The 26,061-nt window shown below is 39.9% G+C and overlaps 2 protein-coding genes across 2 annotated transcripts in view; one reads left to right on the forward strand and one right to left on the reverse strand.

Moving 5' to 3' along the window:
- The window catches only part of mus101 (mutagen-sensitive 101), a 29,430-nt gene extending 18,710 nt beyond the window's left edge, over nt 1-10,720 (reverse strand). Inside the window, exons 1-10 of the mRNA XM_088256585.1 lie at nt 10,433-10,720; nt 10,196-10,347; nt 8,162-8,294; nt 7,398-7,505; nt 6,289-6,548; nt 4,761-4,936; nt 4,035-4,141; nt 3,462-3,590; nt 2,093-2,329; nt 493-697 (exon numbers count right to left, since the gene is read on the reverse strand). Of these exons, the coding sequence (XP_088112711.1) occupies nt 493-697; nt 2,093-2,329; nt 3,462-3,590; nt 4,035-4,141; nt 4,761-4,936; nt 6,289-6,548; nt 7,398-7,505; nt 8,162-8,294; nt 10,196-10,347; nt 10,433-10,519 (1,594 nt within the window). The 5' untranslated portion in view covers nt 10,520-10,720. The remainder of the gene's footprint in view (nt 1-492; nt 698-2,092; nt 2,330-3,461; nt 3,591-4,034; nt 4,142-4,760; nt 4,937-6,288; nt 6,549-7,397; nt 7,506-8,161; nt 8,295-10,195; nt 10,348-10,432) is intronic.
- A 1,021-nt stretch (nt 10,721-11,741) lies between these two features.
- Nucleotides 11,742-23,753, forward strand: LOC148311469 (uncharacterized). Its single transcript, XM_088256586.1, has 7 exons — nt 11,742-12,077; nt 12,155-12,287; nt 13,562-14,756; nt 15,481-15,655; nt 16,793-17,031; nt 18,431-18,767; nt 20,163-23,753. Exons 1-7 carry the CDS (start codon nt 11,952-11,954, stop codon nt 23,430-23,432), a joined length of 5,475 nt encoding a protein of 1,824 aa, XP_088112712.1. The 5' UTR covers nt 11,742-11,951; the 3' UTR covers nt 23,433-23,753.
- The last annotated feature ends 2,308 nt before the right edge of the window (nt 23,754-26,061 follow it).

The raw sequence follows: 26,061 nt of genomic DNA on the forward strand, positions 1-26,061 counted from the left end.
GCATTGCTTCTGCAAGGGTCACAACTTGCAATGAGGAATAAGACGGAGAAGAAGATTTTATTCTGAAAAATAATGGGCTTGCCTTACTGGTAAGCCCTGGGCACGCCACTGGATACAAGTGACAAAAATTTAAGCTTGGAATTTAAATAAATAATACAAATGATGAAAAAAAAGTCGAATAATATCTGACATGGGACCTAAGAGGAAAAAATCGATGTCGAATGAGATTCGACATTGGACCAGTAAGGGTTAAAACTCATCAGACAACATATTTTTCACAAATTGTGTTCGAGGGGGTATAGAAATAACACAAACTAATGATGAAAAAAAAGTCCAATAACAACTGACATGGGACCTAAGAGGAAAAAATCGATGTTGAATGAGATTCGACATTGGACCAGTAAGGGTTAAAACTCATCAGACAACATATTTTTCACTAATTGTGTTCGAGGGGGTTGATAGAAATAACACAAGTATTGAAACGTGACTGACCGCCAACGGGCGCCTTGCTCTGACTGAGGTACTGCTGCACGATGTCGTCCTTGTCTTCCTCTTCTTCCTTGTCCAGGTTGAAGAGCGGCACCGGCGGGCGCGCCTGCAGCAGCTGCACGTTCCTCTTGCTCATGGGAGACGCGCATCCCGCGGGGGTGCCGCCCGCCTCCTTGCCCCCCTTGTCGGGCAGGCCCGACAGCAGGTACTGCGGAAAGGGGGCCACTTTGATTAGACGGAAGACATACAGGGAAAATCAGCAAATTGACATATAATAATATGTAATAATGCTATTATTTTTTGACATCTCATCAAAGATGAAGAAGAATATGGAAGTCTGGGCATTTACGGGGCTGACAACCATCATAGGCTGGTTTAAGTGATCACTTTACACACGTGTTACATTCAACAATTCTACCCATTATTGACAACCACACTACTCAAATTCTTGGAAGTTCTATATATATGAACCAATTTTGAAACATTATTCTTGAATCACTAGAACTTCACTAGAGACATCTATTGGTGAGATGAAAAGAAGTTTTTTACTAAGCAAAAACTCTTTTATTAGTATGTGAGGTCCGAATCCTGGATTATAATCACACACATGAGAAACGCTAGAAAATATCAATTTAATTTTTATTATTTAAGCTTACAATTTGACCAGGTAATTTATTTACAACTTTTTTAGTGGGTCCAGATACTAATCACAAAATTTGGATTATCTCCAATTACAGGAGTTATTTTCATATTATTTTTTGACATCTCATCAAAGATGAAGAAGAATATGGAAGTCTGCCCACACTCAAAATGTTGTAAATAATAATGATAATAACAATATGGAGTTCTGGTTCCAGCTCTAATTGTATGGAAGTGAAGCATGGAGTTGGGAAAAGAGGGATGAAAGTAGACTGAATACAGTCGGAATGTGATCTCTCATTGCGGCAAAACCATGTATGAAAGATAGATATATTTTTTTAAAGGAATAACTCGCAAAGGCTCTATTTTAGAGGCTTGTCTGCAGGTAGGATAGTTAGGAAAGCCAAGGTAAATGTGAAAACTACATTATAAACACCCAGACCAATTGAAAATGTATATAACTTAAATTCATTTTGCGGGAATCGAACCCGCAACGCCAGTTTCGCAGTTGAGTGTCTACCCGACAAAGCCACAGAATGCTAAAGAATGCAATGCTGAGATCAGCATTATTGATAATATTAAGAAAGGTGTATTGAGATGGTTTGGACACGTGGAACAAACGAGAGAGGAAATACTTGATCAAGTTTTCCTCCGTCTTTTGTAGTTGGGTAACCCGGGGGTCTTTTTTTTTGGGATCAAGGGATCTTACATCCCTTATGTCACTGCAACCATATTAGGTCTAATGTGACCTCCCTCTGTGTTACAGCTCACTGCCAAGACCTACATGAGTCATGTAACTCACGACCTGTCTTGGTGGTAGGAGCTTCACCTTCTCGGAGTCCAGTAGAGGTCCTCCAAGGATGTGACTTCGTTTGTGAGCGAGTGCATCACAATTGTAGAGAATGTGGATTGTAGTTTTCCCGAGGGTTAGTGACCACTGAATTAAGAGGATAGAAGGCGTTACCTGGCCCTCTTCCAGCTGTCTGTGCGCCTTGAGGCTGTCCAGCAGCCAGCGCAGGGACAGAAAGGCGGCGCGGGGCATGGCGGCCCGCTCCGCCGCGCTGGCCCCCGCCCCGCTGGGGTCCCCGCTCAGCGCGTGCGTGACCCCCGCGCAGGGCGCGTCGTACCGCACACCGCCGCAGCGAGCCACCACGCGCTGGACCTTGTCGCGGCGAGCGGCTGTCGTGCCCAACACATATATCTGCAAAGATGGAAGACGCTTTTTCACCTGTTAACCGTGCGGTCCGCTGTCCAATTACGCAACTTGTAACGGGCGCTAATACTGATTCACTCCGTGTCTTAAATACATATCGAGACATGTATGGATGACTAATACCTTTGTTGTTCGAAAAATATACGTCCATATATATATAATATAATAAACATATATTTCAAGGATGTATTCATATGACCTACTCGTACCCGATATTGTTTACATTTGACGTATTTATGGATCCCGCCCGGTTAACAGGTTAAAAAACTAAAATAACCCGCAAAGCCTCTACTTTTAGAGGCTTGTCTGCAGGTAGGATACTAAGGATAGGGAAGGTAAATATGAAAAATGCATCACAAACACCCAGACCAATTGAAAATATATCTTTCTTGAATTCATTTTGCCAATTTTGCGCAGCCAATTTTGCGAAGCTTGTTTCGCAGTCGGGTGTCTACCTAACTACGCCATGTCACCTTGTTAATCTTAAAAAAAGTCTCGTTAACCTTACAACAACTTACCCAGGCAGACAAAAAAAATACCGCAAAATTGTATTATGTATAAGGGTTTAAAAACGTATGATGAGATGCCTGAATGTTTGAAGAATGAAAATAGTCGAAAAGAATTCAAAAAGATTTTTTTGTGTAGATGTAAATATATATGTTGTAAATTAAGTGTTAATAATAGTTTGTATTAAATGTAATATAAACTTTATAAAATAAAAACTTTGTTTTAACCACTTTTTATTGGTACACTTTTTCCAACCGGTTTGGACAAGAACCCTGTCATCCTCAGGGTTTATGTACTAATTCTAAAACATTGAAATACTCATAGTTAGGTTATAGTTAATAACCCTTCCCTTACGATACCAAAAACTTCCACGCACTCCGTACACCATATGAAAATGTGATTTAAAAAATGGGAAAAATCTCCTACATGTTGCTTTTATTGAGCATTGCGCAGCGAATACATCCACTCCGGACGACAACTTGTGAGCTACAAATGTAATCGTCCAAAAACAGTATGAAGGCGCGGAAAACGTTCAAGAAATGTAATATAAGCTAACTGAAAAAATATACTTTAATGGGTAGGGTTAGGTTAGGTTGGTTGTAAAGGGACTAACACCACAGCCGTCCAGGAAGGATCCCGCCATCTTGGCATCCTTCATCTCTATGCTGTCCACCAGCTGACCAATCTCCTTGGCAACGGGACATATCCGGGCGCTCCTGCTCCGTGAACTTCTGATAGAATCCTGTAAAAAGAGGAATCATTAATGTATTGTTTTTTTCTCTTTCTTTAGTTATTCAATAATATTAGAAGACGTACATCAACCGTTAAAAGTGCCGAGTATTGAAATTTCGACTATGGGGTACGCTTTGCCAACAGTGCTGGTTTTGATATAACGACCATTAACTCAACAAAGCACATTCATAATATCATTCTAAGTAGATACTAAGTTTTCAAAAATCGCATAGAAATCGTGGTTCATGAACTGACATGCAATATTAAAATAAAAATAAAATCTGAAATCACTTTCAAAATCTATGTGTGATCCTAAGTAGGTACTGAGCATTTATGAGAATCATGGTTTATGACTACCAGTGAGTGCTGATTTAATAAGAATAAGATAAATAATATAATAATTTAAATAACACGTGAAAAAGAGGTAGAAATCTATTAACCGCATGAAACATACCTTGTTGCTGGTTAGTTGTGTGGAATCGCTAGAAACTGAGGTACACGTTTCATCCACGGAAGACGTAACAGGGTTTCTCAAATTAGTTATTGTTGACAAGTTTAAACCTGAAAAATTAATTGTTGTATTAAAAAAATTCAAAGGGTTTGATTTCAAGCTTTCCCCAACAAGAAAAATATTATTTTTTGACATCTCATCAAAGATGAAGAAGAATATGGAAGTCTGGGCATTTACGGGGCTGACGACCGTCATAGGCTGGTTTAAGTGATCACTTTACACACGTGTAACATTCACCAATTCTACCCATTATTGACAACCACACTACTCAAATTCTTGGAAGTTCTATATATATATATATATGAACCAATTTTGAAACATTATTCTTGAATCACTAGAACTTCACTAGAGACATCATTGGTGAAATGAGATGTCAAAAAATAGTTTGAAAATAACTCCTGTAATTGGAGATAATCCAGATTTTGTGAACAAGTATTTGGACACACTCAAAATGTTGTAAGAAAAATATTAATTAAAACTTTAGTCTGGAGCGTAAATTTGTATGGAAGCGAAACGTGGACTATAGGACAGGCAGAATGGGGGCAGGTGGAGGCGTTTGGATTTGCGTATCGGTTGTGAACAGTTGAAGAGACGGGTGAAGACTGACTATGAATGAAGCAAATCAATCATTGCACGGATTGTAATCGAAGAACAAGAATGAGAACTCACTCATATCTGGCAGTTTGCCGTTCTGATAGGGGCTGGAGGTCTTGTTCTCGTGCACGGCAAAGTGGGCAGGGTTGAGCGCGTATCCCCGAGTCACGGACTCAAACACCCACGTGGGCAGGACGCAGAACTTCTTGTACTCAATGGCCGCCTTGTGCTTGTTGCTGCCGATGCCTTCCCTGAAAAGAAAGAACGACAATTAAATATATGTGGACTTATTTAATAGATTTATATTATCCACTGACACTTCGTGATGGAATTGCATTTTTAATTTATTATTAGAATAAAACCAATATTTTTAGCTTTTCCACTTTTTTATTTGACCAGCGACCGGGTTTCGTCGTTACCGACATCATCAGACTGGTGAGAGGCTATACAAATTGTTATGTTATATATAAAAGAAGGCAGGAGTTGATAACCATGATTTGATATAATTTTATGAGAAATTAATTTATTCACTCAAATTCACTCAAATTCACTCAAATTAAATTAATTTCTCATAAAATTATATCAAATCATGGTTATCAACTCCTGCCTTCTTTTATATATAACATAACAATTTGTATAGCCTCTCACCAGTCTGATGATGTCGGTAACGACGAAACCCGGTCGCTGGTCAAATAAAAAAGTGGAAAAGCTAAAAATATTGGTTTTAATCTAATAATAAAAAAAAAAAATATGTGGACTTATTAACATATTTACAACATTTTGAGTATGTCCAAATACTTGTTCACAAAACCTGGATTATCTCCAATTACGGGAGTTATTTTCATATTCTTTTTTGACATCTCATCAAAGATGAAGAAGAGTAGCAATGGATGAAGACACCGACAGATGTCTCTAGTGAAGTTCTAGTGATTCGAGAACAATGTTTCAAAATTGGTTCATATTTATAGAACTTCCAAGAATTTGAGTAGTGTGGTTGTCAATAATGGGTAGAATTGGTGAATGTTACACGTGTGTAAAGTGATCACTTAAACCAGCATATGACGGTCATCAGCCCTGTAAATGCTCAGACTTCTATATTCTTCCTCATCTTTGATGAGATGTCAAAAAGTAATTATGATTAACATATTGTTATCGGGCGGTTTTTTCATCAACCCCGACCCTAATTAAACTACACACTGTATACTAATCACAAGTAACCACAAACCCAATTCCTATTGGTGCAATGTTTTTTTGGCATCTCTCGCGCTCTACCAAAAGTAAGCAAATAGAACGGTTATAAGCGTCTCCCGCTCTCTACTAACAGTATGTTGAACACGCATTAAAATGGTTCCCGTAAACAATGTGTTTACAAAAAAAATTATAAATGACCAAGATAAAACCACTTCAATTAGGTAAGGAATAAATATGCATAATCTGTCTTTGCAAACAATCTTCGCCTCTTCCCCACTCATGCGTCTGCTCAAACATACCCGTCAATTTTTCCGATATTGGAGTAATTGATCATGCCAAGTTTTCCTTGGTCTTCCTCTGCTTCTATTACCAACAAAGGGGAAGATAAAGCTGAAAAGGTTGATCGACTCACGCGTTCATCACGACGACATCGGTGGTCGCGCTCTCGAAATCCCCGCGGAACTTCCCGCCGTGCTCGTTGATCGTGTTGACAATCTTCTTCTTCTCGTGGCGGGAGAAGCCCGACGTGGTCACGATGGCTTCGAAGAAGGTGGGCAGCTTGTGGTCGCCGAAGACCGGGTCCGACGCGGAGACGTTCTGCTCCAGGGAGGCATTCCATACTGCCTCCACCCAGTCCATGTGCATCACGGGAATCTTGGATGCGACAGCCTCCTGGGAATGTTTCAGTATAATTTTTTTCCTGACTTTTCTCGACGGAATTAATCAAAGACAGTTTGACACGCCCCAGGGCTTAGTTGGGTAGACGCTCGACTGCCCAACTGGCGTTGCGGGTTCGATTCCCGCCAATTGCAGAATGCATTCAATAAATATTCATTTTCAATTGGTCTGGGTGTTTGTTATGTATTTTTCATATTAACCTTCCCTATCTTTACTATCCTACCTGCAAAAAATCATTTAAAAGTAGATAGCAAACATTGCAGGTTCATTCCTTTTTAAAAAAAAATTAAAAACCTCATACACGTAAGAGCATACGTCATACTTTCTGAACCATTCCGCACTAACCCGTATCACGTACGAGTATTAGAAAAAATATCAATGACAAAAATATTTCATGCGTACCGGATACACAATAACAGACAAACGCGGAAAAAAATTAAATGAGAAATTTGCTATTATTGTCCGGACTGTAATATGTGTATTCTATGTTTTAAAATTTATTACACTAAAAAAATACTTCTAAATCTTATTATTTTATGTAACTTATTAATTATATAAATATGTATAAAATTACAAAAGCCCATAAACCCATCCTAAATTCACCAATAATGGCAAAATTTTGTCAGGTGTGAATACAACAAACATTGTTATCATAATTCTGTAGAAAAAAAAGGTATTTTTTCAGTTTCTTGGAAAATAACCCGAGAGTACAGTTAACTAAATAAATTTTATTTCAATTGTCGACATACTGTCAAAATTTACGCATCATGTATTGTGTAGACTTTCAAAGTACGACCAAAAATATCTATGGAAATAGAAGGAAACAGAGAGCAAATTACTTACGATATATTTGTCTGAAAAAATAGTATTGGAAATGAGATGTGTGGTTTCCGCAGTCAGCATATTGTCATACCTTCCGCCCATCCATAAAATTTTAGTTCTCATCTTTTCCTGAAACACCCAAATACAAAATATATACATATTAATCTATATCCCACATAGATGGCTGTTGAGAACTCATATCGCTCACTCCTTTCAACAACGTCATAAATCAAATAACTTGATTTTTCTTGAAGTTTAAAATGTAATAAAATGTATTAAAAATAAATAACAAGCCACTTATTGAACTTTTTACAGTGCAACAGATCTTTTTAGGTAAAACCTGAATGTTTTTTTATCCATTTGATAAATATTTAGAATATTTAAAAAAAATAATTATACAATACCTATTCTTCAAAATTAAAAAAAACAACACATTCTGCCCTGTAGCGGGTAAATATTAAGTTAAAAATATGCCGCTTTTGCTGGGATATAGTAAATTTTCTGAGCATTCCGAAAACATGCACAACTGAAAAATGATGATTTTCGATATATGACATTGTTGAAAGGAGTGAGAGATATGTACTGCGTCATAAGATTGATTATATATCAAGGAGTTCCAAAAAATTGAGAAGTGTGGTGGTCAATCATGGGAAAAATAACTTCTAAGTGGAAAAAACCCAGATTTGTGAACAATTTATTTGGATACACTTAAAATTTTGTAGATTCTTTTTCACCTATGTTGAGATATCAATAAAATTCTTGAAGTAACTAGTATTTCCATATACCTTTTGTTCTCGATTGTGCCCGCTGGCAGTTATGATGAGGCCTCTCATGGCGACAGTGTACACGGGGTGGGGGCCCGGGGGTATCTGGGAGCCTTCCGTGAGGCAGCAGGAGAGGCATCTCGCTCCAATTATCCTGGAAATAATGTGTAACATGTAACATTATGTATCGGAATAAATAACAACCGTTACGAAATTATCTATACTAATGTAAGTAATTTGTCCGCCTCCGTAGTATAATGGTCAGCACGCTTGGCTACCGTTCTAGAGGTCCCGGGTTCGATTCCCAAGGGGGGTAAAATAAATATAAGTGATTTTTTCACTGTAATATTTCACTGTAATAAGGGTTTTATTATTATTAATGTAAGTAACAAAGAAGTTAGTATACTTAATTTTCGCCGTATGAAAAGCAAGTGAACATGTTTATTACTTACATAAATATATAGTCAATTTCATAAGCTATAATTACAATGTTACATTGTTTTGAAATCACTATAAATATTTTATTATGACTTAATTCTAATGTCTACCGGTTAGCTTGGAAACCGGCAGACATTACATTAAGTTATAATAAAATATTTATAGTGATTTTAAAACAAAGTTACATTTTAATTATAAAATGGAAAATCACAAAGTTAGTGCTTCAAATATAAATTATATTTTCATAATAATAATATATAATAAACTTGGATAACTTATATAGCGCCATTTTCGTAAAATAATACCTCAAGGGCGCATAAGGATTGTCATTCACCCCGATACATTGGAAATATAACTGTTATTGACAAAGTGGTATCCTAATGTCTCTAAAAATGTCCCAATATTGAGTAGGCATACGGTAAATTAATTTTAATACTACTACTACTAGCATCATGCTGTTTCGCCACAGGGGTAGGCAGAGAGGATGGAACGCCACACATTTCTGTCCTAACATACACTCCTCGCTTCCTTCACATCCATACATCTAGTCATACATGCCCTCCGATTACGAAGACTTTTGACACCTGTAAATCAAGTTATAATAAGAATTGTGCTGTGTGATTGATTCACCGAGTTTAAAACAAAACTTTATTCTTACACTCTGTTCCAAATTAATTTTTCGACCAATGTTAAAAACACACTGTCACTTTATGCAGAATTTCTTCACTTTTAATGTTGCAAGCGTCAAGAAATTTTGATATAACTTAGTAAAACATCTTTTCTTAATCGATGGCGACACTATAAACTAGTAATTTAAAAAAAGAGTTTGGTTTTCTGTGAGACAAACCTTGCAACACTATGATCGTAGGGTACTTTAATGGTGGGGACTGCCCGGAGCATTTCGTCGTAACGTAACGTCGCTCGCGGCGAGCATCCGGCTTCGGATGGAGCACTCAGCTCCCTGTGCTGACTATACGAATGCTCGCATCGTAACGTGTTACGTTCCGACCAAATGACTCCGGTCAGTCCCCACCTTAATATGAAAATGTATGTAATGTATTATAATTTTGCACACTATATGAATCCATCGCTGATATTTACATTTAGAGTTATCAGCCACCAACCAAATAATATTGTCCGCCTCCGTAGTGTAATGGTCAGCACGCTCGGCTACCGTTCTGGAGGACCCAGGTTCGATTCCCAGGGGGGGTAAGAATAAATATGAGTGATTTTTTCACTGTAATATTTATTCAATATTACCCCATATTACCCTGGACTGGTACCTGAAGCGGAGGGCTGATCACCTTTCCTTCATGTGTAAACGATCAAGATAACACTGCGTTTTTATGACGCAGTGCCCTATGCACCATTGGGGTGCGGATAAGGGTTTTATTATTATTATTTATTTAACCAAATAATATAACCCAAAATCGCCCCTTCAATCAAAGCTTTTACACTATTGCTTTTACACAAATTACCATTTATTATGCATTTTATTCCTCAGTTTAGTTTCTCAGTATTTTGGTGGTGCTAGTTTTCTACCTGACTGAGGCATAACGTTCCATATTTGTATTTTATTTTTAAACATCTAATGTCAGAGTAAATCAGTCAACTTACACAGCTTTAGTTTTAACGAGTTTATTGAATACGGATCCTTTAAACTCTTGAAAAACAAACACGTCTGTTTTAGTTACATTCGCTTTACGTAAACACTGTTCTTCGGTTATCCATTCTGCCTTGATACCGCTAGATCTGTGATGCTCGCATTGCTAAAAAAGTGGAGATATTCATTTTTAAAATGGCAAAAAACCAAAGCGTTTAGTAAATAAATCAGATGAATTAAATATACACTACATTAAATGCTTGTTGCATTTCAATATCACAATCTTCTTCACTATCTGCGTCTTGAGGCAAAACAAAATACAGTTGCACTTCTGCCATTTTTATCTAAAACTTAGATAATTTTAGAATTTTACTCCTCGGATCACGAACACAATAGCACAAAGAAACACAAGCAATTCAAACTATAGTAAGTGAGAAACAAAATTGCAGTTGTCACTGCAATCTTTAAACTATTTCCAATATTATTTAACGCTTTTTGAAACTCAACACGCGCAGCTGTCACTAATTTCCCACTATTTTGTTTGAAATCATAGACAATATATATTTTGACACATATCAGAAGCAAATATTATTTAAAATATTTATATTCATGTACCTACTTATCTATCGATAAGGCAATTCAGGAACATTTGAATTTCTAACAATATAGGTTTTTATTTGTAACTGTTAATATGTTTTATTTCAAAAGATTCTTATGAATATTTTATATCAAATATGTGGTATCGAAAGAAACATATATTGCATCAAAAATCGTAAAAAAAGCACCATAAAAATCAAGATTTTTATATAAAATATACAAAAAACACATATTACTAGATAAAAGTACAAAAGAAAAATTAAAAGATATTGTCCTCATTGCTGAGGGTCATAAACATCCTCTTTCCTTGTCCTTAAAACCTTTTGTAAAGTTTTCCTTTACTTTCTAGACACACTGCCATTTTCATCATTTCAACTATATGCTAATAAATTTGAGGCAACCTACATTAAGCCAGTGATATTTATTTTCAATTTCATGATAAAAAAAAATGCAGGGCTTCAGGTCAAAAAAGGTGTTTTGTTTGATTAGTGGTCGAGTTGTAGCGTGTCCTATGTATTATTGGACGCGGATAAGAGTCAGAAGAAGAAGCTTATAAATTTGGTAAAATAAGTTATTTTCGAAAATTGTGTCGGGTTGCGGTTAGTGACACATAAATAATCAAGAAGTAATGGAATTAAATGTTTATTTAATTACATTATGTGTTAATTATTTATGTAATATATTATGTAATATAAATATTTGATTATTTATAAAAAAATATTCACCCACAAATGGAGTTCTGTAATTTGTACCACGAATGATAAGTTATGCCACGATTTCCCTCTTATAATTTTTTTTTATGGCAGCTATCTTTATCCCAAGGAATGGCAGTAAAGCCAAAAATAAAGAATATATTTGATTTTTGAAAAAACTTATCGATAATAAATATTTCAGAACCAATCAATCCATCTTGTCCCTCTCTTCAAAAATACGAACTACCAATCACAGATGTCGAAACTGTCTGTCCAGAAATTTCAGTAAAATGGCGAGAGTTTTTTCTGGTTTCGCGGACCTGCCTGTTTTCTCCACTCGTATTTCGCGCTGGATTCTCGTTTCGATGTGAATATAACTTTAAAAGAAACTAGCGTATAACATTAGCGTATGTTTTAATGTATTTAGGAAATATATAATGTGTACTCTTTTGTTATTGAATACGTCTTCAAAGCATCAAAAATGTCTCTCGTACTCAAACTCAGCAAATGCCGCTTGTGCCTCAAGCTCGGTGACTTTTACTCTATATTTGCCGTCGATAACTCAATTCAACTATCAAAAATGGCCATGGCGTGCTCCGAAATAAAGGTAGTTTATTTAGTCGGTAACCTGTGTAAATCTTGAAACTTGGCTACGGGTTTTTACTTGTGTTGTTTCGATTTTAGGTGTATGAAGGAGATGGCCTGCCGGATAAAATATGTGGAGAGTGTATTGAGAAGTTGAGTTCTGCGTATATTTTTAAACAACAGTGCGAAAGAACTGATTCGGAACTACGTAAAACTCTCCAAAGTAGTTCAGGTAACAAATTACATATATTTATTTCACGTGTAAACAAAAAATCGCCGCTTACGACAACAAAAACATTACATTTGCATTCCTTATTTCTGTCAACACGTAATAATTTTTTAAGATCTCTGTGCACATTGATAAGCATCTATTCATCATTCTGCAGCTTTTTCGCCGCGGTAGTAAAGAGAATACAATGCCAAAAGACTATTCTTACATAATAAGATTTATGTCAATTTTTAGGTTCTTTTAAAATTGACTTTTGGCCAGAACCCTTTTCAATGTAAGCTATTAAAGCTAATAAATAAAATATTTATATCTGCATACTATAGAGAAATAACCTACTTTTACCTTTTTTGACATTTTAATTGATGGTAAACAATTTTAATTAAAATTTAATACAATTTATTAAAAATGTTGGGTTCATTTGTATTATAATATATCAACATATCACATTTGATCAGGGTTTCTCATTTTTTTTTGTTCAGTGAAATAATTTATAAATTTTAACAGAACACTTGACTTATTTTATGTTGGATAATTTCTGCTTTCTTTTTTTATTCTACGATAACTATACATTTTATAGCAGAGATAGAATTATTTATAAAAATGTTGTGGAACACCTATTCATGTTCACACTTGTTTATATTTTGGAAAACCTAAAATTAGGAAATGTGTATGCAAATAAAAATCTATCAGTGAAAGCTAAACTGGGAGTATGGAAGTGAAGAATGGAGTTGGCAAAAGAAGGATCAAAGTAAACTAAATGCAAACAAAATGTGATCTCTCAGTGCTGCATAACCATGCATGATAGATGTTTCAATGGTGATATAAGGAATAGGTGTAAGGCTGAGATAAGTATTATCCATCAAATTAAAAAAGGTGTGTTGAAATGGTTTGGGCATGTGAATCAAATGAGTGAAGAAAGAACGGCAAAACAAATTTATGAGGCGAACGTTGTTGGAAATAGGAGAGGAAGACCGAGGAAAAAATACTTGTTAGTGGTTAGGTCAGGAATCGGAATAATCGGCGGGCATGTATGAGGAGATGCATATATGTGGAAGTAGGGAAGGTTTTTGCAAAGACAGATTGGTGTGGCATTCTATTCTTTCTGCCCCTGTGGTGAAGCAGTGTGATGGTTAGCTAGTTAGTTAGGTAATATTTGTAAATTAAGAATAAAAAAAATTGCAATAGAGATTTCTGTTTTTAAAAAGACTTCTGGTAAACTGGATCCTGATCTGCCGTTGTTCCGTATTATTATTAAAATATTTTTCCTTTGATTGAAGGTGGCGCTGCCGAGATAGCATCGTACGGTAGGAGGAATTCCGACTCCGGATTCTCTAATAGAACAGACGTATCCACATCTAAAAAAGAAAAAAATCCCAGAGGTAAGAGTAAAAAGAATGGCCCCTCTCCGGAGAGAGGGAGCTATTCCTCAGCCGGGGGGCTCTTGGAAGAGAGCTACAGCATCGACATCCAGGACCCCTTGTCTTACGAAGGAGCCTCCAACCAGGCGGCCCCTTACAACAAGCACTTGTCCAAATCTTCCGACTCCGGGAGCAATAGCCCTAACATCACGGAAGCTAGACACGAATGCGAGAAATGCGACATGACCTTCCTGAATGCGAGGTCACTGAGAGTACACGTCGCGCAACATCCTGAATCCGATGCTGAAGAAATCATCCCGGATATAGTTTCCGACCACGGAGAGTCGTCTCAAGACAATGGCTCCGTCAAAAACGACGTGCTCGAATGCCATCTCTGCGGAAAGCAGTTCAGATTCAACATAATGTTGAACAGGCATCTGGTGACGTGCCAGGCCGAAAACGCCCCGGTCAGAGCGGAGAAGAGAACCTTCGCCAGCACCCTAGTTCCGCCCAACAGTCTCAAATGCCCCGTGTGCGGCAAAGTCTTCAAAAAACGACTCTACGTCACTCGCCACCTCTATCGCTCCGTCTGCGGCGAGATCGCGAAAGAGTTCCCCGAGGAAAAGTTGAAAAAGGAAGACGCGCCCGTCGCGTCGAATGCGGCAAAGTCCGCCTTTGTCTCCGAGTGTTCGGTCTGCACGGCGCGGTTTTCTTCCCACACGTCCATGTTCAAACACTTCCAGCTGTGCATCAGGCGGAGGGGCGGCGGCACGATACGATGCGTAGCTTGCAACATTACATACTCACACAAGAGCGGGCTGTATCGCCATATAAAAAAGACCCACCACCCGGAAGAGCAGGCCCAGAAGGCGAACAACAAGAAGCTGGTGCCCAAGCAGATTCAGCCGAAGCAGGAGCCGGTTTCCGCCGATGAGGAGGGCCCACTGAAGTGCCGGGAGTGCGATAAGACCTTCAGCGACCAGATGGAGCTGGTCATGCACCTGGCGGCCCATATGGCCAACCTCAATCAGCCCAAGGCGCCGGCGAACAAATCCTCCGGAATACCCTTTGACGGCACTTTGTACGAGTGTATAGAGTGCTCCAAAAAATTCAAGTAAGACATTTTAAATTTAATAATAAATAAGAGATATTGTTTTTAATTTATTTGAAAAAAAAAAAAAAAAAATCATTCCCTGTATACGGTGTTTGAAAATGATGTGGAATGCATCGAACCACGTATCACAATAGATTTTGAGAAAAAGTGGTATTTACTAAGTAAAACTTTAAATATTCCATATTCATCTATGTTGAGATGTGAAAAATATACAGCACTCTCACACTTTTATCGTTTTTTTTTCATAAAATAAACCCTGAAGAGGGCAACAGGTTGTTGCCGAAACTAGTTGGTTTTAATAAAAATGTGAGTGGATCAAAAACAAAGTTTTGTGTATCAAAATAGGAATGTATATTTGATTACGCATTTTTATCAATTGTTGCGCGGTATGGTCGATAATGCTGAAATTATCCGGAGCATTGGTCTGTATGTTCCCGATAGTTACCTAAGACAGCGTCGGCATTGATTGTTTCACATTCCTATACACAGGACCCACCTGCCGATGGTTATGCCTGTAGGAGGAGCTGCCGCTATGTTGAACAATATCTCATTGGATATTGATCCGTTCCACGTGTCTGAAGGAGTTTTCCGAAGCGGGATTCTTCTACACCTTTAGCAATAGTTCTTGCATATATTTTATTTTAATGTATTTTGATTTAAAAAAAATTGTAGTTTGTAATGTATATATTAATTGAATTGAATTGATTTATTGGTGTTTGTCCAGGTACAAGGGCAACCTCCGGGTCCATTTGAAGAATCAGCACGACTACACTAACGAAACCGTCTCGGAGCTGGAGAACTCCCTCAGCGAGTTCAAGTGCGAACTCTGCGACAAGAGCTTCCAGTTTGAGAAGTCCCTCAAGTACCACAAGAACTCCAAGCACAACAAGTACTCCAAGGTGACATATTTACTTACAACTAGTTGTTTCTTTCTACTGGGTGTAAAGCGGTATGACTTTGTCAGGAACCCATCAGCCCCTCATACTGGAAGTCCCGAAGAGGAGAAGGTGGACACGACCTTAGAATGTCACCTGAGAGCATTAACCCCTCGTGTCTCTTCTTCCGCCTCTAGTCCGCCTCCGTAGTGTAATGGTCAGCGCGCTCGGCTACCGTTCTGGAGGTCCCGGGTTCGATTCCCAGAAGGGGTCAATCAAATATAATAAAGTGATTTTTCACTACAATATTTATTCAATATTACCCTGAACTGGTGGCTCCTGAAGCCAAGGGCTGATCACCTTTCCTCCAGGTGTTGATGATGATCAAGATAACACTGCGTTTATATGACGCAGTGCCCTATGCACCATGGCGTGCGGATAAGAGCTTAAAAAAAAAACTGGGTGTAAAGTGGTATGACTTTGTCAGAATAATGTTTCAGATAGTAGGTCATTTTGAATAAAGTTTGAGATAGTAGTTCATTTGTGAACATAGTTTGAGAAAGGTCATTTGTGAATAAAGTATGAGATTGTGGTTCATTTATGAATAAATTTTGAGATAGTAGTTCATTTGTGAATAAAGTTTGACATAGTAGTTCATTTGTGAATAAAGTTTGAGATAGTAGGTCATTTGTGAATAAAGTTTGAGTTAGTAGTTCATTTGTGAGAAAGTTTGAGATAGTGGTTCATTTGTGAATAAATTTGAGATAATAGGTCAATTGTGAATAAAGTATGAGATAGTAGTTCATTTATGAATAAAGTTGAGATAATAGGTCAATTGTGAATAAAGTTTGACATAGTAGTTCATTTGTGAATAAAGTTTGAGATAGTAGTATATTTGTGAATAAAGTTTGAGTTAGTAGTTCATTTGTGAGAAAGTTTGAGATAGTGGTTCATTTGTGAATAAATTTGAGATAATAGGTCAATTGTGAATAAAGTATGAGATAGTAGTTCATTTATGAATAAAGTTGAGATAATAGGTCAATTGTGAATAAAGTTTGACATAGTAGTTCATTTGTGAATAAAGTTTGAGATAGTAGTATATTTGTGAATAAAGTTTGAAATAGCGGTTCATTTGTGAATGAGGTTTCCATATGTTTACAGGTGCCTGCTCCGCCGCCGGCTCCCTCGGCCAACCTGTCGCTGAACGCGTCGGGGCTGCTGACAGAGCCCATCGTGTTCACCAAGTGCCCGGCCAGGTGCCTGCACTGCAGCGTGATGCTGCGCAACCTGGCCGAGACCAAGCGCCACAACCGCATGCACATGGACGCCAACGTCAAGCCCAAGAACGAGTACACCTGCCCCATGTGCAGCGTCCAGTTCACCAACACCAAGTACTTCAGGTGAGGGCCGATACTTACGGGGGCGTGACCTAACCTAACCTAACTTAACTTACCCGCGTGGCATAAAACGCAAACAGTACCTGTTTCTGTTCAAGGTACACCAAAGAAAAAGAAAACAATGCTCTTTTTAATATTGATTTATCATCAAAATATTACTTATAACCACCTATCTGCACCCAATGGTGCATAGGGCACTGCATCGAATTGACGCAGTGCTATCTTGATCATTACTTACATGAAGGCAAGGTGATCACTCTTGCGCTTCAGGAACCAGTCCGGGGTAATATTAAATAAATAATACAGCGTAAAATCATTAATATTTATTTTCACCCCCACTGGGAATCGAACACGGGACCTCCAGCACGGTAGCTAAACACGCTGACCATTACACCACGGAGGCGGACTATATTATATTATCAAAATATATTAAGAAAAAGTGTAATATTATAACAAAGTTTATTTAATATCTTCACAAAACTAGACTTTTTTCCGCGGCACACCAATTAATCACCACGGTATACCAGCGTGCCGCGGCACACCCCACAGGAACAATGCCTTACCTTACCTTACTACCTACTAGCTAGAACACAAAATGCCGAACGCTCTTCTAGTGGAACGGAAGGCCTGTTGATGACAGTCAACAGTCCGCCTTCTCCTGAGGAGTGCAACGTGGTTTCCTCCCAGCGATGAGCAAATGGTGACAAGTTCCTGATTTGTTGGGTAATATATCCAAAATAAAACACGTTTTTTTGGATTAAATTCTACATTTATTTATGTATTTGTTAATACGTGACGCATTTCGTCTTCTTAGGACATTATCAAACACTGTTGTTTTGTGTTTGATAATGTCCTAAGAAGACGAAATGCGTCACGTATTAACAAATACATAAATAAATGTAGAATTCAATCCAAAAAACCATGTTTTATTTTGGATACACTACCCAACAATTCAATATGGAATTCTACCAACTGTCTGCAGTTACAATAAATAAGTTCCTGATTGGCCCGCACCAGAGTATCTCATAATTGCGAATTATTTTGGCCTAATTTTCTTCCTCCGTAGTGTAATGGTCAGCACGCTTGGCTATCGTTCTGGAGGTCCCGGGTTCGATTCCCCGGGGGGGGGGGTCAAATAAATAAAAGTGATTTTTCCACTTTAATATTTATTCAATATTACCCTGGACTGGTACCTGAAGCTGAGGGCTGATCGCCTTTCCTTCGTGTGTTGACGATCAAGATAACACTGCGTTTATATGATGCAGTGCCCTATGCACCATTGCGGTGCGGATAAGGGTTTGAATGAAATAAGTAATATTTTGAAAATTGCGTATTTCACAATGTCATACAGTGTCTGTAAGGGTTTGAAAAAATCATTGAAATTTTCTTCATTCCCTTGCAGTGTCCACATAGCGGAGCACAACGCGCAGGTGGTGCCCAAGGACGCGGAGCCCGAGGGCGAGGAGGGGGAGGAGGGCGAGGAAGGGGAGGAGATGAACGTGATGGATTTTTGCGAGTCCGTCGTGGCCAACATTAAGCAAGAGGAAGGGGCGGGCGCGGGCCACGGCGGGGCGGGCGCGCCGGGCGGGCAGCGGCTGGTGGTGAGCCTGGGCGGCTTCACCTGCGACCAGTGCGGCAAGGTGCTGCCCACGCTGAAGACCTACAAGTACCACGTGGCCTGGCACTCCAACCGGGGCAGGGCCACCGCCAAGCAGGTGGCCTGCCCCGTATGCTCACAGGTGACTTAACTATTTACAACATTAGGGTGGTGACTGACCGGAGCCATTTCGTTGTATCGTAACACGTTACGATGCGAGCATTCAGGCAGTCAGTACAGCGAGCCGAGTACTCCATCCATAGTCTCGGATGCTCGCTGATGCTCGCCGCGAGCGATGTTACGACGTTACGTTATGACGAATTTTATAGAATAAAATAACAACGATTTTTTTTTTTGAGGTCAAGGGATTTTGCATCCATTATATCACTGCGACCATATTAGGTCTATTGTGACCTCCCTCTGTATTACAGCTCACTGCCAAGACCTGCATGAGTCATGTAACTCACGACCTGTCTTGGTGGTAGGAGCTTCGCCTTCTCGGAGTCCAGTAGAGGTCCTCCAAGGATGTGACTTCGTTTGTGGGCGAGTGCGTCACAATTGTAGAGAATGTGGATTGGCGTTTCGTTATCCTCAATACAAAATCTGCATACAGGGGAGTCATGAAGTCCAATTTTTGTCATGTGTTTCCTCAGTCTGCAGTGTCCTGTTAAGGTCCTGGTTTGGATCCTTATTTGTTTTTTGCTAAGGTTTAGAGCTTCTGTGGTGAATTTCGCGAGTACCCTGTGATCAGTTCCTTTGGGTGTTTCATCCCTGAGCTGTTGGACTAGATCTCTTGGCTCTTGTCCATGGCCCAGTTTTTCAGACTAAACTTGAACTATGTATGACCCTGTGTGCCCGCTAGGGGCAGGGCGGGGGTGTACGCGGGGAATGTTTATGTTATTAGACCCAATCCTTATGAGATTGGCACAAAGGAATCTGCACACACTGGTCCCTTGTACTGTCATAGCGACTTGTTGAATAAACGATTGCATCCTAATTACAAGTTATTATTACCGATACCCGAACCCCGTAATAACTATACAGTTATTTTACCAGTCTGATGATGTCGGTTACAATGAAACCCGATCACTGGTCAAATAAAATTTATATGGAAAAAAACTGTATAGTTGTTATTTTATTCCATATTTACAACATTTTGAGTGTGTCCTAATACTTCACAAATCCAGATTATCTCCTCTAAGGAGTTTTTTTTGCCATCTCAACATAGGTGAAGAAGAATATGGAAGTCTGGGCATTTACACACGGCTTACGGCCATCATAGGCTTGGTTAAGTGATCACTTGACGAGATGTCAAAAAAAAAACTGAACTATTATTTCTCCTTCTTTGTGTAAATTAGTCAAGCTGTAACTTTCTCTTCCGTACAGAGTTTTAAGATAACGTGTACAGTCGTCATTTCTCAAATGAGAGACAATTTGACAACTGGAGCAGTCATCATCCTGTATGTCAATTCGGTGGGTTTTCTTTGAGGGAATCTAATTTATGTCATACTTCATAAATGTCTTATTTTGTTTGCAGTCATTCCAGTACGACAGTCATCTCAGGGAGCACATGCGGGGGCACGCGTCGGCCGCCCTGGAGGACCCCAACCTCCTGGCGTGCAAGTCCTGCCCCCGGGTCATGAAGAACATGCGCGGCTACATCGCGCACCTCAACTGGCACAACGCCTGCAACGACTTCCGCTGCCCCGTCTGCCTCAAGCAGTTCTCCAAGAAGGGCCATCTCAGCATGCACTACCGCCAGCACGTCAAGCGCAACGAGACGCGCGCCATGGACCACTACGGGGACCAGCAGTCCAGCGCGACCGAGAAGGTCACGGACTTCAAGTGCCGGGTCTGCGGCAAGTGCATGCCGACGCAGGTGTCCCTCACTTACCACGAGCGCTGGCACAGCTCGCCCGCAGCTAGGCACGCCACGCGCTACGAGTGCCTCAAGTGCAACATCGCCTTCACCAACAAGGTCAGATACGTCATGCACGCCAGGATGCACGCCGACGGCAACGCGGGCGGATTCAAATGCCACGTCTGCGGCAGGGGACTCAAAACCGCCGCGCATCTCAAATCCCACATGATGTCGCACTCGTTCATCAACCGGCTCAAGAAGAACCCTCTGGCCGTCGTGTGTCCGGTGTGCGACCAGCTGTTTGCCAATCCGCTGAAGCTTCAAAGACACGTTCGCCGATCTCACCCGCAGGAGAAGATGGTGAAGAAGGAGGACCCCGGCGCCGACGACATCCCCGCCATCCGTTACATATGCAAGGTGTGCGGAAAGGAGTTCGACTCGGACCACAAGCTGAAGATGCACAGCGTCCGGCACGAGAGAAAGACCCGCTTCTACATGTGCAGCCTCTGCGGCAAGAAGACCATATCTCTCAAGATGCACAACATGCACGTCAAGGCGCACCTCAACCAGAAGTTCAAGGAGAACCCCATCAAGTGCGATCACTGCGAGGAGAGGTTCGTCCGCAGGAAGGACCTCCACGTGCACGTGTACAAGGCCCACAACATCCTGGAGGACTACATCAAGGAGGTGGACGTGAAGGGGAACGACGTGACCGAGCTGAAGGAATACCAGTGCCACGTCTGCTTCAAGGTCCTCGCCAACGAAGGCTCCTACCAGAGGCATCTGGACTATCACAACTCCATGCGGTGCAACTATTGCTTCAAGTACTTCACTAACAGGACGTTCGCGCAGGCACACATGGCGTACGACTGTGACCGCAAGAAGGTGCTCGGAGTCAGCGACCCCTTCGACAAGAAGCTCAAGTGCCCCACGTGCTATAAGCCTTTCGCCCTCACTGTCAAGCTGCACTGCCACATGAAGGCGCAGCACAACATCACGCCGGAGAACGCGCATCCGGAAGGCAACAGGGAGACGGTTTGCGACTTCTGCTTCGTCACGCAGCCTAACGAGGTGCAGATGCTCCGACACCGCTCGGTGCATCTCCGCTTCAACACTTACTACGGCTGCAAGTTCTGCCCCAAGAAGTTCGTCACGATGACGCTCTTCGTGAGACACAAGAAGAACCACACCAACCGACACTACACGGACAACCCGCTGCGCTGCCCCGATTGCGAAGAGACGTTCGTCTTCTTCCCCGACTACGCGACGCACATCAAGGAGGCCCACGACAAGGAGGTCGATTGGGTCATCAACCCGACCCCGTCCCCCGTCGAGAAATGCCCCATCTGCGAAAAATCCTTCAGCCATCTCCACAACCACCTCGCTTATCACGAGAAATACAAGTGCAAAAGATGCAACGCCTACTTCTTCTCCGATGTTTTGTTCGAGAGGCATCCTTGTCCCGTCGGCGACGACGGAGACGAAGAAGAAGAGAAGCCGGAGGAGAAGAAGGCCGGTCACATCGGCTTCAACAAGCAATCCACTCGCCTCGTAGAACCTTACGAAGAGTGCGATTTCTGTTTCAAGCCGTACTTGAACAACTACACTAAGGCCATGCACGTTAGAACTCACAAGAAGATTCTGAGTTTCGGATGCCGCTATTGCGACAAGACCTTCACCTCCGTCATGGCATTCCAGGCGCATTCTCCTTCCCACCGCTTGCGCCACTACAAGGACAACCCCCTGCTCTGCAAGCACTGCGGGGAGACCTTCATCAAGTACGGCCTGTACATGAGGCACTTGCGAGACGTCCACAACGACAAGGAGATCATGGTCCTCCACCCCGTCTACCCGGCCGAGCTGTGCAAGGTCTGCGGGAAGACCTTCGAGTGCATCCACCACCACTACCGCTTCCATCTTCAATTCCGCTGCCGCTCCTGCCTCAAGTACATCGCGTCGGAGAAACTGTTCAAGTCTCACATCTGCGACAACCCCGAAGAAGATCAGAGTCTGATATTCGAGTGCGACGAAGACATCGCCCCGTTGTCCGTCGGAAACTTCAACTACGACACTCTTCGTCATCGGCCGATCGAAAGAGCGGAATCCATCGACAATTCTTCCGAGCAGTCCAAAGACTTGGACGAGATGGACATGTTGGAAAGTGAAACTAACTGCGTAGACCTCACCAACATGTCGTATTCTCCGGATATTACGGAATCCAACCGGGACATGATCGTATCCATCCCCGACCAGTTGTTGTACAGGAATTACCCCTCCAATTCTCAAACATCCTTTGAAAACTTCACTCCGGTCATATCATCGACAATATCCTTATGTTCTTTGACACCGACCCAAGAGAAGAAAGACGATGAAACCGTTAATATCACAGAATCCGATAATGTAAGAAAGAATATTGTATCCAATAATGTAACTGAGAATGATGAATCCAGTAATATAAATAATGATGAAGATACGGATGATGATGATGTAGTCTTGACACACGAAGAGCCCCCTTGCATCATGGATATTACGCAAGACGACGAACCTTGCAAATCTGAAACTAACGATGCAGATGTCGCAAAACATAAATCAATCCCTACGGATCTAGACTTGGAATGTGACGCTGCGAAAGAAAAAATAGTAAATGCAGCAATCGGTGATGAAACGAATGATGCAGAGCGAGAATCCAACATTGGAGATGTCGATGAAGATTCCACCAATTCCGCGAGTGCAAACGACGAACTCGGCACAAACATAGCCAAAGATGACAAATCTGACGTTGCGGGCTTGACGAACGACGACGAATCTAGTGTTATGGACATTGACGATGAAATTTTGAACGGCGTCACTGTACCGACTTCTGTGGACTGTGAAGCTCTGCACGAAATTGTGAACGATTTAGCCAATAGTTGTACCAAACCAACTGATGAAGACGATAATCTATAGTTAATATGAGATGTGTAGCTTGATAGTCAGTGTTAGCGCTATTTAAGAAAATTCTTTATTGCTTTTGTCTTGCATTTATTCTCTCAACTATTTCAGTGACACAAATACAAACATAATATAGTTTTGTTAGGTTTTACTCTTCTTGAAATTTTACGGCCTAAAGGGAACAGTGTTACTAATACCTTCATTAATTGATTCGGCAGTCACTTTGTGGTAAAATCTATCCATTTTTAATTAATGTTTTACTTAGTAAATACCACTATTTCTTAAAATCTACTGTGACACGTGTTTCGATGCATTCCGCATCATACGGTGTTTGAAAATGATGCAGAATGCATCGAAACACGTGTCACAGTAGATTTTAAGAAATAATGGTGTTTAATAAGTAAAACTTACTAATACATTCTAAATACATTTTTTTTTTAAATTTTTACTTTTTTTGCACATTTTTATTATTATTATTTTTTTTTTATGAAAAGAGAAATATTTGTGTTTTTATTATTTACACAAATATTTCAATTTCAAACTATTTCTGTGAGCCTAAGCGGCTCAATATTAGAAATAGGTATCAAACTGTGGTAGAGTGGGTTCGAACCGAGAAACTTTGACTTAAGAGTCCGCGATACTAACTATGGGACCACAACCCGACACACATATTATGAATCTAATAAAAAAATTAATTAAAACAAACTTTGTTTTAGACCTCTTTTGATTTTTCTTTGCTACTTTTTCAACTGTATCCATCTATCCTTGAAGAAAACAGGGTTTTTGTCAAAATTGTTGGAAAAAATAGTACCAAAAGTGGTTATAAACAATGTTTCTCTTTTATTTATTTTTATAATTTGTGTATTAATATTAATACTTTGTAAATACCACTATATGTTATTAATATATATAATTAAATATTTGCAAATCCTCAGTGTGAAATCGATCTTTGGTATTGCCACTTCTCAAACTGTTTAAATCGCTCAGAATAAGCGGATCGTATAAATGGTTTAAAAATTCAACTGTTTTTATTTGTGTTATCGAAAAACAATTGAGATCTGTCAGACATTGTTACTATTCATATGAATTTATTTATTTTAGGTATGATGATTTAAAGAAATATTTTCTATGCCCAGCTTCATTTATCTAAATAACTTTTTTTTGTATTTGCGAATATTACGTTCCTAGAAATGGTCGCCTAAAATGAAACTGGCAATTTTAGAATGACTTGTACAAACATTTATATTTCTTTTTCTATGACATTAACTAGTACACAGAGAAACAGATGAACCAACAAGGGAGGAACATAATGAGACGCATATAGAATTTTTCATTAGAGTAATAAGGATAGAGTGTCATGTTTAGAATTATCTTCATCCTTGTTGCACCAATATGAATGTGTCGATCCTATCCAGCCTAATACATATAGTGAAGGAAAGAGTGAGAAATATATATGAGAATGCAAGAAACTACCACAGAGCGGGTACATTTGAACAGCTAAGAATGTTGCCATATGATGAAAAAAAGTTGCATTTATGGTTGTCGAAAACTTTGAAGTAATGAAGTCTTGTAAATATTACCCCACATTTGCTGTAATTCAACCTCTACGTAATAGATATGGCAATACCACTTCTAGGAACGTAACCTTCACCAATATGCCTCTACATTTTTTTTATTATCTGTATCACCAAGCTGTATTCTAGCCCTAATTTTATGTGTATATATAATGCACAAGGTTGAACATTGAAAACCCAGGGATTTAACTCGGTTGATCCCGTATTTAAGAAGTATTAATTATTATGTATAGGGTCCGCCATCTAAAGTTTTTTTTTTCAACTAGTGCTTATTTCGTGAATGGTAACACTTAGCTCATGTCTGATTTGACAGATAATTAGTTTTATCCTTCCGCTGAGCGAATATGGTTGTGTATACGCTTGAACAACGCTGGGAAATATTGCGACATTACTTTGAAAATCATGGTAATGTTGCAGAATGTGTGCGAAAATTGCGTACGGTTTTTGGAAGAAGAGAAGCACCGTCAGCTCCGTATGTTCGTTATCTTGTGAAAAAAGTGAAAGAAACTGGCATCCTCATCGATAAACCAAAGCGTGAAAAGCCAAAAACAGTGCGTACACCCGAGAATATCGATGTTGTGGCAGAAAGTGTGCGTGAAGCGCCATCAACATCAATTCACCGTCGTTCTCAACAATTGAACATTTCGGAGACATCATTGAGACGAATTTTGCATAAAGACCTTGGTATGACGCCATACAAAGTCCAATTGGTTCAGGAGTTGAAGCCAACTGACCATCCAATGCGTTTTCGCTTCGCTGAGTGGGCCTGCGATCGACTTACAGAAGATGCCGATTTTGCCAAAAAAATCATCTTTTCGGATGAAGCTCATTTTGATCTTGGCGGGTATGTAAACAAGCAAAATTGTCGTATTTGGGGCACAGAAAACCCGCACGCATACATTGAAAAGCCGGTACACCCAAAACGAGTCACTGTTTGGTGCGGATTTTGGTCCAGAGGCATAATTGGGCCATTTTTCTTTGAAAATGAGCAAGGAGTGGCCGTTACAGTCAATGGCGATCGTTATCGGGCCATGTTGAACGGATTTTTGTTCACAAAAATTGAAGAGGAG

The sequence above is a fragment of the Brachycentrus maculatus genome, unplaced genomic scaffold, assembly GCF_059751285.1.
Source record: "Brachycentrus maculatus isolate JH-2025_06_01 unplaced genomic scaffold, ASM5975128v1 h1tg000064l, whole genome shotgun sequence".
In the NCBI taxonomy this organism is placed as follows: Eukaryota; Metazoa; Arthropoda; class Insecta; order Trichoptera; family Brachycentridae; genus Brachycentrus; species Brachycentrus maculatus.

Bases quoted from the DNA above. Each gene is read 5' to 3' on its own strand.
- LOC148311469 (XM_088256586.1), top strand. From the start codon at position 11,952: ATGTCTCTCGTACTCAAACTCAGCAAATGCCGCTTGTGCCTCAAGCTC. The intron at 14,757-15,480 runs GTAAGACATTTT...GTGTTTGTCCAG, and splicing joins GAGTGCTCCAAAAAATTCAA to GTACAAGGGCAACCTCCGGG. The intron at 17,032-18,430 runs GTGAGGGCCGAT...ATTCCCTTGCAG, and splicing joins ACCAACACCAAGTACTTCAG to TGTCCACATAGCGGAGCACA.